The 14,306-nt window shown below is 42.4% G+C and overlaps 1 protein-coding gene and 1 pseudogene across 1 annotated transcript; both read right to left on the bottom strand.

Annotated features, from left to right (window-relative positions):
* Positions 1–2,005: 2,005 nt before the first annotated feature.
* Positions 2,006–2,971, bottom strand: LOC136503839 (uncharacterized). Its single transcript, XM_066498788.1, has one exon. It carries the CDS (start codon positions 2,969–2,971, stop codon positions 2,006–2,008), a length of 966 nt encoding a protein of 321 aa, XP_066354885.1.
* A 5,996-nt stretch (positions 2,972–8,967) lies between these two features.
* LOC136504732 (bifunctional 3-dehydroquinate dehydratase/shikimate dehydrogenase, chloroplastic-like) lies at positions 8,968–13,622 on the bottom strand (annotated as a pseudogene).
* Positions 13,623–14,306: the final 684 nt, after the last annotated feature.

The raw sequence follows: 14,306 nt of genomic DNA on the forward strand, positions 1-14,306 counted from the left end.
GCCCTGTTCGCTTGTGTTGTGATCCGTCTTTTTCAATTTGTTTTTTCAATTAGAATAGTGTTTTTCTCTCCCAATAAATCAGCTGGAACAGCATTTTGACTTTTTTCCAGTGAAGCGAACGGGGCCAATATGGAACTGGTGCACGTCTGCACATGTTGGGTTGCCAACCAATTTTATCTCCAACCCGTGGATATGACAGATAAATTCTTAGCAATGTCGATCCAAAACACATTCCTTATTGAACATGACCAATTCAAGAAAATTACTATTATAGGACGTAAAACAATGGCATTCGTTATTATAGGACTTTAATCGTCGACTTCGCTAAAACGACATTTGAAACGTTGTCACTTTGTTTTATATGACATTTGATCCTTTTAATCACTTTTCTCATTTCAAATACATATATTTTGCCATGGAGGACCGTATTGCCCTTGTGCGTGGGCTGCCTGGCTGCTGCCCAGCACGCGAGAGCGCGACGAGCACCCGCGGCGCCTTGTGCGCTAGCGGGTGGCGCCGAGCGCGCCATGCCGGAGAGCGCGACGAGCACCCGCGGCGGTACGCGCTCGTTGCCACTCTTCCTCCTCGCCGTGGCCACGACCTCATCTCGCTGGACTCCGACGACGATGCTTTCGATGGTGACTCCGACGAGGAGGAGGTGGCGGTGCAGCTCGCTGCACAGCGCCGGCAAGCTGTGGCTGAGAGCCTGAGCACGGCTGAGCCGCGGCCGCCGCGTGCTTCGTGCCCTGCCCTGCTGTTAGCTTGATGACGGCATCATGACATCATGCCTATGTCATATACTTCATTTTTCCTCTTGAACTATAAAACCAAAAATACATAAATACCTTTACTTATCCTCGTCATCACGGCCAATGCTCGTCACCACGTTTCGTTTCATCTTCATCTTCCGACGTTTCGTCTGACCGGTGCGTGGGCTGCCTGGCGGCAGCCGCCGCCGCCGCCTGGCCAAGGCTGGCTGGCTTGCCACAGACGGCGACGCGCTTGCCGCCGCCGCCGGGTATGTCACACATTATTAAAATTCACAAAAATACAGTAAAAATTCCAAGAAAATTAGAGTAAAATTCTAGACATATAACACAATATTAAGTACACATGAATTCATCTCACATCATAATATTATTCCAAATAAGATTAAAGTCATATCAAATAAATCATGAGTTTACATCTCATCATAGCTAAAATAATTCATCCAATATGTAGCTTTCTCTTTGGAGTCATCTTTTTTTGTGCTGCTGCTGTAGGTATCCATAAGTAGCCCTTAATCTATTGACCGAGTAGTAGTCATGCACAAACTGTTCTAGGTCAACTCCCCGATGGCAGGTTACATAGGCCAATGCATGTTGACATGGCTTACCAGTGTGCTGTCATTCAAAACAAGTACATGTCCTTTGGTGTAACTTGATAATATGCCTCTCAGCTCTTTTTTTGTGCTGCTGCTGTAGGTATCCATAAGTAGCCCTTAATCTATTGACCGAGTAGTAGTCATGCACAAACTGTTCTAGGTCAACTCCCCGATGGCAGGTTACATAGGCCAATGCATGTTGACATGGCTTACCAGTGTGCTGTCATTTAAAACAAGTACATGTCCTTTGGTGTAACTTGATAATATGCCTCTCAGCTCGGCTGCTATGGTCCCACACCTCTGCACTCTAATTAGAACATGGTACCATTTTCAAGTGTCTCAAGCCTCTAGTATTTGCCTTTAGCTGAACCATAATAGCTGGAAGTATCCTGCCTTTAGGTAGCTTGTATGCAATATTTTTTCTCTTGTTCCAAAGTACCATGATCATTTCTCTGATCTTACCAGCAAGGTCAGCAACAGGTAAGTCTTTATGGTCTCTAATCTAGTTATTAAATGACTCAGCAATATTACTAGTTATGTAGTCACACTTAATTTCTAGATTAAAACCATACTTATACCTTAATAACTTATGATTGGTCTGTAACCATTTCACTGCTTGTGCTGATTCACTTACTATTTTTGCTATATTGTCGTAGATATGTCCTCTCTGTAAGCCCTTGCCGCAGGATATATCTGGCCAAACCCTCTAAATCTCTTCTTCAAATTTCTGACAAGATGATAAAAGCATTCTCTTTGCTCTGCATTTGGGAATACATTCTTCACTACATTCTCCAAGCCCTTGCAAGCATCAGAACAAACAGCAAGCAGTGGAGGATCACCTATTGCCTTCTTTAATTGTTCCATGAACCAAGTCCAGTTGTCTGTGTTTTTAGAAGCTATGAAGCCATAAGCGAGTGGATACATCCAATTGTGACCATCAACTGCTACAACTGCGGCCAAGTGACCATTCCACCTTCCATTAAGTATTGTAGCATCTATGCTCAAATGAGGCCTACAACCTTCTAAAAATCCATCAATGCATGGTTTAAGAGCACAGAAAAAACGGTGGAAATATATTTGACCATCCACCTCAAGTACCTCAATCTCAACGACACTCCCGGGGCACCGCTTTATTACCTCGGCCTTCCACCTAAATAACAGCTCAAAACTCTCTTCCCATTTGCCATAAACCTCTTCAAGAGCTCTTTGTTTACCCCGCCATACAGTGTCATATGCAATTTGACACTTGTGATTTGTCTCCAACTTCTTTTGCAATTCCTTAGCACCAATATTTGGATCAACTCTAAAGATACTTACAGCCTTGCTAGCTACCCACTTGCAAGGGCAATCTTCATCACCGGACTTGCAAAAAGCCCTATATCTCATCTTACATGACTTCTCTACTTCTAAATCGAACTCCTTATTGATGGAAAATTGCCGCACTGCTAGCTTGAACTCCTCCATTGTTGGGTACAGTGTTCCTACCTCCATTGATGGGTTGTTCTTATCATATGAAATGACCATCTTACCTGGTACGACATCACTAGTAGGAATGGCAGCACCATCAGTATCTTGCCCAATCTCATTATCATTCCCCTCTTCATCCATTCGGCAATCAAAGCCTTGTGCAGGTATATTTGTTTGCCCTCCTCTGTCAAGCCTAAAAGCTCACAAATCTACGACTCACTCATAAGTGCAATACGACCTTCGTCATCATGTGTCTCCACTATTTGTATCGTATCCCAATCAACTCTTTCCATATTTTCCATATGATCTACTTGGTACCTAAACAAGTGAAATCAACTTTAACTAATATGTACTACTATCGTGGTAAAAAACAAACAGAAAGCATACATACCTTTGCACTTCAAGAACAGGAAGGTTGCACTCTACTGTCGAAAGAGGAGCAATTGGAAGCAGCGATCTCGCTAGGGCTAGAGCAGTGGACATGCCTTCTGTCGGCTCGTCCAGACCTTTTGCTGGACCTTCTACTTGCAAAAATGAGGCATAAATTAATTAGATAGTAGCAGTGCATTGAAAGCTCTAGTTTGGTATTGGTGAATTGATGAAACCCTAAGTGCTAACCTAGTTTATCAAGTAATCATGACATAGGTAGCACATTCCAAGTGGTGAAGCAAATAAAGATCATGACATGATGATGGTGATGCCATGGTGATGATCAAGTGCTTGGACTTGAAAAGAAGAAAGAGAAAAACAAAAGGCTCAAGGCAAAGGTATAAATGGTAGGAGCTATTTTGTTTTGGTGATAAAGACACTTAGAGAGTGTGATCACATTTAGGTTTGATAGCCGTACTATTAAGAGGGGTGAAACTCGTATCGAAATGCGGTTATCAAAGTGCCACTAGATGCTCTAACTCATTGCATATGCATTTAGGATCTAGTGGAGTGTTAACGCCCTTGAAAATATTTGTGAAAATATGCTAACATATGTGCACAAGGTGATACACTTGGTGGTTGGCACATTTGAGCAAAGGTTAGGAACTTCACCGGCGCCCTAGACAGAAAAGACGGTGGTCACTGTAAGTGACCGAACGCTGGTCTCGGTTGGACCGGCGCGTCCGGTCAGTGGCAGCAGAGGGCGTGTGTTTTGGTCTCATGACCGGACGCTGGGTTGCTCAGCGACCGGACGCTGGAAGGTTGTGTCCAGTCATGCTGACATGGCAGCACAGAGGAAGACACCATGTGACCGGACGCTGGTTGTGTCCGGTCAAGCATGACCGGACGCTTCCGGTCGGGAAAAATTGTTTCTGGAAGCTTACTGGAAATGACCAAACGCTGGGGGTTCAGCATCCAGTCACTGTTAGCTGCTGCGTCCGGTCGACTGTTGACCGTTGAGATCGGGCGAACAGTATTCAAAGAGAGGGGACACGTGGAGTGTATCATGTGACCAGACGCTGAGGGCCAGCGTCCAGTCAACCGGAGCGTCCGGTCACCCCGCGTTGTGCCCAGTGAAGGGGTACAACGGCTCTATTTCATGGGGGTTTCTATTTAAGCCCTATAGCCGGCTCAAGCTCACTCTCTTGGCCATTTACATTGACATAGCAACCTTGTGAGCTTAGCTAAAGCCCTCCCACTTATCTCCATCATTGATTCATCATCTTTGTGAGATTGGGAGAGAATCCAAGTGCATTGCTTGAGTGTTTGCATCTAGAGGCACTTGGTGTTCGTGTTTCGCTGCGGGATTCACTTGTTACTCTTGGTAGTTGCCGCCACCTAGACGGCTTGGAGCAGCGAGGATCGTCGAGCGAAGGGTGGTGATTGTCTTCATCTCCGATCATGGTGATTGTGAGGGTTTCTTGACCTTTCCCTGGCGGAGAGCCAAAAGGTACTCTAGTGGATTGCTCGTGGCTTGTGTGATCCTCATCTTGTGTTGGTTGTGCGGCACCCTATCGAGGGTTTGGCGAGTGATGCCAATTAGCGCGTGAACCTCCAAGTGAGTGAATCGCCACAACGAGGAGTAGTTTACCGGCAAGCAAGTGAACCTCGGTAAAAAACATTGTGTTCATCATTTGATTCCGAGGTGATTGGTCTTCATTGTTATTCATTCTTGTGATTGATTGGCTCCTTTCTCGACATGGCGGTATAACCTTCTTGCTCATTCTCTTTATATTACCACAAACTAGTTGCCAAGCTCTTTAGTGTATCTAGTTGTGAGAGCTTGTTAGTTTGGTTAGTGTGGCTCTTTAGTTAGCCTTTGAGAGCACATTAACTTAGTGTAGTGACATAGCTATTGTGTGGATAGAAACTATATCAACTAGAATTATGGTAGGTGACTTGCATTTTTAGTAGGCTAGCGCAATACTTGCTTCGCCTCATAATTGTCTAACCGGTTTGCTAAGTGTTGTTGTAGAAAATTTTATTAGGCTATTCACCCCCCCTCTAGCCATTAGGACCTTTCAAGTGGTATCGGCGCCGAGGTCACCGTGATTTGAGGTTTAACAACCTTCGGTGTAAAAATGGCTCAAATTAACAACACCAAGAAGCCGCCCTAATTTGATGGCTCAAATTATCTCTATTGGAAAGCTAAGATGACAACTTATATCAAGTCAATCAATAGGAAGGTTTAGAAGGTGGTAGAGACAAAGATTGAGAGTGAAGATGAAGAGGCTCCCACCGCCGTCGAAGAAATACTACTTTAAAATAATGGCATTGCTCTTAGTGCCATCCATGATGCTTTGGATGAGAGAACATTTGAGCAAATCAAGAACATTGAGAGAGCTCATGAGGCATGGAAGAAGTTGGAGGAATCATTTGAGGGCACTCAAGCCATGAAGGGTGCAAAGACATACATTCTTAAAGAAAAGTTTGCAAGCTTCAAGACGAAGGAGGATGAGAGTGTGTCGGACATGTTCCATCGGATGGAAGTGCTTGTCAATGATCTCAAAGCACTTGGTGAGAAGATAGAGGATAAGGACTTCTCTAATAAGTTCTTGAGATGTTTATCCACAAGATTTGGAATGTTGGTCACCTTGCTAGTGAGGACCGGTTTGGACACAATGACACCAAACCAAATCTTGGGAGATATTATGATCGATGATGCTTATAGAGATGATGATGAGAAGGAAGAAAAGAGGGAGAAGAAGGATGAGAAGAGGGATGACAAGAAGAAGAGCGTGGCATTCAAGGCCACATCATCCAAGGGCAAAGCTAAGCAAGAAACAACAAGTGAAGATGATGATTCATGGGATGATGATGATGATGATGATGAGAAGATGGCTCTCTTTGTCAAGAGATTTGGCAAGTTCATGGTGAAGAAGGGCTACCGTGCTAGCAGAAAGAAGTCTTCATCCAAGAATAAAGAAGAGTCAAGAAGGTGCTTCAAGTGTGGAAGCAAAGATCATCTTGTTGCTCAATGTCCATACAATAGCGATAATAATGATGAAAACAAGAAAAACAAGGACAAGAAGGAAAAGAAAGAAAAAGGACAAGATGACCTTCAAGAAGAAGAAGGATGGTTCATATGTGGTCACTTGGGATAGTGATGCTTCCTCAAGTGATGATGATGATAGTGATGATGACAAGACCACTAAGAAGAAGGCACTTGCTAGCATTGCAATCAATGAAAAGCCTTCTCTCTTTGACACTCCATCATGCTTCATGGCTAAGACCACTAAGGTACAAACTTGTGATAATGGAAGTGAAAATGAACATGATAGTGAAAATAATAGTGATAGTGATGATGATGAACCTACTAAAGATGAATTATTTAACATGCTAGAAAATGCTAAAAACATTTTGATATTAAGAGAAGTGAATGCAAGAGCTTGAATAAGGAGGTAAAAGCCCTTAAGCAAGCCCTTGGTGAGCTTAAAGCAACTCATGAGAGGCTAGAGGAAGCCCATGAGAAGCTTGGCAAGGCTCACAAGAAGCATGAAAAAGCTCATTCCTCTTTACTTAATGAGCAAAATAAAAAGAAGCATGTTGAAACTTGCAATGTAGGCTTAACTTTTAATATAATTGATGAATCATTATTTATGTCTATCATTGTTGCTCCCACTAACCCTTCTTGTAGTATTTCAACTTCCACCTCATCTAGTAGTGATGATCTCACTTGTGATGCCTCACTAGTGGTTGAGAATGAGAATCTCAAGAAGGAGGTTAACAAGCTCACTCACACTTTGGCTAAGGCCTATGGTGGTGAGGACCGTTTACTTATATGATTGGGTAGCCAAAGAGCTTTTCTCTACAAACAGGAATTGGGCTATACCTCTAAAAAAGGCAAGGCGGCCTTTGCTCCTCACAAGACTAGTTTTGTGAAGAACAATGATCGATTTTGCACTAGTTGCAAGCAAGTTGGTCATAAAGAGCATGAATGCAAAAACAAGAGCAAAAATACTAATGTATCCTCAATTAATCTTGATTCTTTCTATATACTTAACAAGGGTGTAAATGGTGTAAAGGCTAAGTTCATTAGTAAACCATGGATGGGCTCAAAGAAGAAAGTCATTTGGGTACCAAAGAGCTTAGTAACTAATCTTCAAGGACCCAAGCAAGTTTGTGTACCTAAAAAGAATTGATCTTCTTTTGTAGGTCAATTACAAAGCCGGAGGAAGGTATTGGGTTCTTGATAGTGGGTGCACTCAACACATGACCGGTGATGCAAGAATGTTCAACTCAATCAACACAAATGGCAATGATGATTATGATAGTACTATATTTGGTGATAATGACAAAGGCAAGGTTAAAGAGCTTGGTAAGATTATAATATCTAATGATATGAGCATATCCAATGTGTTGCTAGTAGAGAGCTTAAACTTTAATTTGCTATCCGTGGCTTAATTGTGTGATCTTGAATTCAAATGCATATTTAGGGTAGATGATGTAGAAATCATAAGTGTAGATGGCTCTAATTTGATCTTCAAAGGCTTTAGATATAAGAATCTATACTTGGTTGATTTCAATGCTAGTGAAGCTAAATTATCTACATGCTTGTTCACTAATTCTAGCATGGGTTGGTTATGGCATAGAAGGCTTGGTCATGTTGGAATGAAATAATTGAATAGATTGGTTAAGCATGACTTGGTTAGAGGCTTGAAAGATGTTGTGTTTGAAAAGGATAAGCTTTGTAGCTCTTGTCAAGCCGGAAAATAAGTTGGAAACACCCATCCCAAGAAAAGCATGATGAGCACTAGTAAAGCATTTGAGTTATTGCATATGAATTTGTTTGGGCCAACACAATACACTAGCATCGGTGGTAACAAATATGGCTTTGTGATAGTGGATGATTATACAAGATACACATGGGTATTCTTTCTAGTGGACAAAAGTGATGTGTTTGCAACATTTAAATCATTTGTCAAGGACATTCACAATGAGTTTGAAACAACCATCAAAAGAGTTAGAAGTGACAATGGTAGTGAGTTCAAGAACACTAGAATTGATGAGTTGTGTGATGAATTTAGAATTAGACATCAATTCTCGGCCAAGTACACTCCATAATCAAATGGCCTTGTTGAGAGAAAAAATAGAATACTCATTGATATGGCAATGTCTATGCTTAGTGAGTACAATGTGAATCAATCTTTTTGGACCGAAGCTATCAACACGGCTTGATATTGTAGCAATCACCTCTATTGTCACCCATTGAAAGAGAAAACATCATATAAGCTCTTGAATGGTAGAAAGCCCAACATTGCATATTTTCGGGTCTTTGGTTGCAAGTGCTATATCTTGAAGAAAGGCACTAGATTGGGCAAGTTTGACAAGAAATGTGATGAAGAATTCCTACTTGGCTATTCCACTATAAGCAAAGCATATAGAGTTTGGAATTTGGATAGTAGCACTCTTGAGGAAGTTCATGATGTTGAATTTGATGAAACCAAGGGTTCACAAGTAGAAAATGAGAACTTGGAAGATGTTAGAGGCATTCAACTTTCAAATGCCATGAAGAACATGGATGCTGGTGAATTGAGGCCTAGGCAAGTAAATGATGATGAAGATGATCAAGTGCAAGTGCTCTCTAACTCAAATGTGCAAGATGACACAAATCAAGCTAGTACAAGTGGCTCTCATGACAATGAACAAGATCAAATGGCTAGTACATCATCTCAACCCAATGATCAAGCAAGTGTAAGCAATCAAGTTCCAATCATCCAACCAACAAATATTGTAAGGGATCATCTATTGCAAGGGAGTCCTATAATAGCGAAGCCCATTGTTTCGCGTCCTATAATAGCAATTTTCTCGACTAATTCATCAACCTGAAAACCAAAACATCTTTACATTGTTCAACTAGAGCATATTGTTTACTGAACAACAGGCAAGTCCAAAACCCTGGAGGAATGTGATGTGATGAAAACGACACTGCACCATTGAAGGCAGTAGGAGAAAAACGTCGATGAGGCCGAAACCTGCATCTCCTCTGCTTGTGTTGAAGAATCATCAATCAAATACGGTGCTTCCCAGACATCGAGGAAGAAGCAGGAAGGAGGACATATGTCCAACTGGAACCATTTTTGCAGAAACCATGATATCTGCAGAGACCTTGTTATTTGGACAAACCTCAATGTGTCTTTGTCAGGATAGCCTCACGCATCAACCTTTCTGGAGCTGTAGGGTGAGTTAATTGGGAAATTTTCATAAGATGAACTAATATTATCTTTCTGGACAACGATAAGTGGAGTGAGAAGTACCTGTCATGCCCCCTGTGAAAAGCTTAAACTGAACCATCACTAGCCTGATTAGCATCTCCAGGCCGTCAATAACCGTGGCTCCACACGCTACAGCTTCTCGGAGAAGTCTAGTCTCTCTTGGCATGAAGACCGCATCAAAGACAACGGCATAGGATTTTAGTGCTTCCTGCAGGATTATCATACGTTGTTACACGAAATTAGAAAAAGCCAGAATATACTGGTAACAGTTGACGGTTCAATTAGGCAAGCGAGTCTGAGACCTTAGATAGAGGAATTTCATCGACATTTGGATGCATCCCCACAGATGTTGCGTTTGCAAGAATCATCCCTTCCTCGGGATGGTAGTTTTCCAACTCTGACAGGGTCAATGCAGTCCCACCAATTATGTTGGCAAGTTCTTGAGCTCGTGCTGAAAAGTTTGAAATCTCAATGCAATCAATCACATTTTTATCTTACAAAAGGATATTAGGCGGCCAAGAAAAGTTTCAGAGCAAATAAAATGCTAGAAAACATGACTAGAACATAATGGAAATTCCAAAGGCTAATAAGTGCACATTGAATAAGGGTGTGTTTGGTTGAGCTGTCACTGTGGGAAAAAGCTGTTGTGGGCTGTGAGCTGTGGGAAAGCTGCTGTGGGCTGTGAGCTGTAGAAAAGCTGAAAGCTGTTTGGTTAAACAAGTATAAAATATACCTTCTATCTTTATCTCTCTTGAAACAACTATGAAAAAGCTTTTTATGCCACCAATTTCGAAAAGCAGAAAGCCAAAAGCCAAAAGCAAGGTCAAACCAGCTTTCAAAAATGTACTACGAAAAAGCATCTGCTTCTGAAAAAGCAGCCCCTTTGGTTGGGCTTTTGGCTTTTTGGGCTAAAAGCCAAAGCCAAAAGCCCAACCAAACGCACCCTAAGCATCTAGTCTATAAACTGGGAATAATCGCTAACTTTGGAGTTTGGATTTTGGACCCAAAATAGGTTAAGGTCTGCAAGGCCTAACTTACAAATCGTGGCCTCATTTTAAAAATCAAATGCACAAGTTGTCATAGTCATAGAGGAGTTATATCTAATGTGAATGCTTAGCTTTAAATTTGTTGAGTAGAATCATCCTGAAGAAGTAAATACCAAATGTATGGTTTGCAATCACAACTCTTGCTCCCTTCTCTTTTGCACCATATGCTAGTGCTTTCCCTGCACCACCAGCCCCAATAACAACAAAAAGCCTTCCAGCCAGTAGCGAAGTGGTCGAATCTGTTGGCTGTGATACTGCAAATGGGGTTAAAAGGCAGTTACACGAACCATATATAGATCAGCAAAATACAATATTGTAAGTGGTGGCATGTGGAAACCTCTTATTCCATCCTCAATAGCAGAAATAGCACCAGAATAGTCCGTATTGTATCCTACAAGTTTTCCATCAGGCCATCTTACAAATGTTACTCTTGGTGTGTGTATTTTTCTCATAGAATTCATAGGGGAAGAAATGGGAATGAAATTACCCTGGCAATAGGGTCGACATCGTCACAGCACCTAAGTGCTGTTTCCTTATGGGGCATTGTGCAACTACAGTTAAATTAACTGGATCGAAGAAAGTATTGGATGGTCAGACATAGGGGATAGACTATAAAATTGAGTAAATAAGGATATAGCAAAAAATAATTGCAACAAATTATGATTTTACCTGAAGCCGGCATAATCTGGTGCTGAGAAGGTAGAAAGAAACTTAACCAAGTCATCTGACAAAAATGGCAAAAATACAGCATCGAAACCCACTGATCTGAAAGCTTGATTTTGCACAATTGGGCTTTTACTATGGCTAACTGGATTTCCAATAATACCAAAAACCTTAGTATCTGGGCCTATCTGCCTAATTTTGTACTTATTTATCAAGTCTGATACCGTCGGCTGCCCGGGGGCAGATTCTTTTCCTTTCTCAAGAGATGCAAAAGTAAGGTATCCGCCATATTTTGCGCAAAGCATCCGAGAAATAAAACCCCATTCTTTCATCACCAGCCCAATGATAGGCACCTGCTTTTCCTAGCTCATTATTCAAATAAAAAGATAATGTGAACTGGGAATCATAGAAACTGAAAAATGAAGCATTGAAACTAACACATAGGATAATATCTTTTTGTGTGGAAACCACTACACCATCATTTGTGCATATCCCTAGTGCAATCTTAACATCAGATATATGATTCATGGAAGGAGGCTTTGAAAAAGAAATTTCCCTCGGGTGAAATATTCCCTCAGAAAATAAATAGTTCAATGGCTACAGGCCTACAGTCATCATGTGAATTGCTAAATGTATATCCTTTATGGCTTTATTTGTCCATTTTGTATATGACTTCATATTTTTTATCTTATTCATGTATACCACACTAGGGGCCTCCCTGAATGGTTTCTCCTAAAATATAGTCTTTTTTGGTCTTAGTCATAACAGGTCAGAGATTTCATTACTGCAGTCTTGAAATGTGAGCGTTGGATCTGAGGAAATCCGAAAGTGTAGCAGCCTAGCCCCTAGCTCTCCAATTATAATCCGTGTTTAGTCACCAGCAAACCAGCTATATTTACAACAACGTACTTGCTGGAGATTGGAAGTGCACTAGATTGTTTTAGAATTAGCACAAACCTGGGAGTGCCACGGATAATTTAGCAAAAGTTCATATCTGAGTCAAGCAGATTTTTAAGGACACATAATCTTTATGAACCTAAGCTAAGGGTCAGCACTAGATGGCATGCTATGGAAAAAAACTTGGATACACTGAAACTCACTTGGCAATGTGCAAGTACTTGAAACATTCCTGATGTGTCTACAATGTCAACAGCAGTGGTTGCAATTTTCACAATGTTGTTTGTATCTGAGTCACCAAATTCAGAAGTTCATGTACCGATGGAGTGCTCTCGTAGTCGTATGTTGAAACGATGAGCTTACAGTTTTGAGGTTTCTTCCCTGACAAAAAAATCATAAATTTGTCGGCAACCTGCAGAGCAGCATCGTAATAGTGACCAAAAGGAAACAGATTCACTTGTCCTGAAGACATGTATTTAAGCACAAGAAGCAAACTGCATCGAAATGTAATCCAACTCTGAACTCTCAGATATCCAATTCAGTAGTACTGCACACATAAAGCTATGAATTCACCAAGCCTCACAAAATGATTCTGAAATCAACTGGATAAGGAGAAATTTTTTGCCCTGCAAGCTAGTCTTGTGAATTGTGATAGTCTGAAATGAAATTAAAAGGAGTGAGGACGGAGCCAACCTTGAACTCGATATCAACATATTCAGCTCCCAGCTCCATTGCCAGTAGAAGCGCCTCAAACCGTGGTTCATCTTCGCCTGCGTACTGACCGCCCTCCCATTTCGGCCTGCGCAACCAAAACCAAGAAATATACATTACTTTCATACGAGATTAACTGGGCAAACACATATTGTTCCTCTGATGGTACAATAGAAACACAATCTGAAATTTACAAGGAACAAACATTTCCCCCCATTCAATTCTGAGACAATTGCAAAAATGAGACTCGAAACATTGGTGGTTTGCAGATTTGACACTGGACCCATATTCATAGACACAGATGGACCCATTTGTCATCCACCTGAGTGTCAACATGATCAAAGAGTCAATCTTTGGAGTCCCAAATATCCAATTTTCTGATTCAATTCTACTGAAACCAGCCAGTTCTCACAGAATGCGCCAAGGAGGTGTGTCTCAGGAAAGAAGATGCGATGCAAGAACCTGTAGGAGACGATGACGGGGAGCGGACGGGGCTGGACGAGAAGCACGGGCAGGTCCCTGCGCGGCTCGAAGCCGTCGAGGCAGCCAACCTGGAGCTCCGCCACGTCGGCACCGAGCGCGGCCGCCGCGGTCAGTGACGCGCAGACCAGCGTCGGCTGCCACGCCGCCGGCGTCGAGGTTGCTGCAGTCGCCATTGGCACCCGGAGCGGTGGCTGGTAGGAGCAGCTTGCCGCGGAGGAGCGCGCTTAGCTCTGCGGCAGAAGAGTACACGTGGCGGGCTGGGCTGCCTGGTACACCATATATAAATGTGCCGGCCGGCGTTGCCTTTTCCCCTAGCGCCTGGCGGCGGCGGCGAAGTCCGACGTGGGTTTTGGCAGCCGGCCCCCGCCGGCTCTTTTTGGCTGGAGGTGGGACCTCATTTTTGTTTTTAAGAGGACTGACGTGCTGAAGTGGGACTGTCACGACTAGACGGGCAACGAGATTGTTGCTCATCAAAAGGAAGTAGAATGGAGGTTGCCCATCAAAATCAAAAGAAAGTGTAGGCACATAAAAAGCAAAAGAAAGCTCAGCCAAATCTGAAACCCAGGAGAGGAGGAAAAGAAAACATAATGGCTCTGTTGGCTCGTTATAATCCGTACTTTTTAGCTTTTTTTTAGCTGAAATAATATTTTTTTCTCATAATAAATCAACCGGAACAGTGTTTCGATTTATTTTTTCAGCGAAGCAAACAAGGCCAATGTGATGAGAGCAGTAAAACAGAACAGATACCAGTGGAAAGACAAAATCCACCCTTTTACCAAGAGGCTGCACACAGCACACTCCTAGCATGGTATAGAGCCCGCGCCAATGAGATAGTGGCACAAGGAGATGGCCACTCTTGCCATTGGACCATGCTAAATTGCTAGGACGGTGGCACGCAGATGTACCCTGAAAGCTCCTAGCGTAGCCATTCTTGCCACTGGGGCATGCTAAATTGCTAAGATAGTGGTGCGTGGATGTACGAAAGTACCCTGGAAGCTCCTAGCCAACTACTGGTCGATAATGTGAGTTGTA

This window comes from Miscanthus floridulus, chromosome 14, assembly GCF_019320115.1.
Source record: "Miscanthus floridulus cultivar M001 chromosome 14, ASM1932011v1, whole genome shotgun sequence".
Taxonomy (NCBI): domain Eukaryota; kingdom Viridiplantae; phylum Streptophyta; class Magnoliopsida; order Poales; family Poaceae; genus Miscanthus; species Miscanthus floridulus.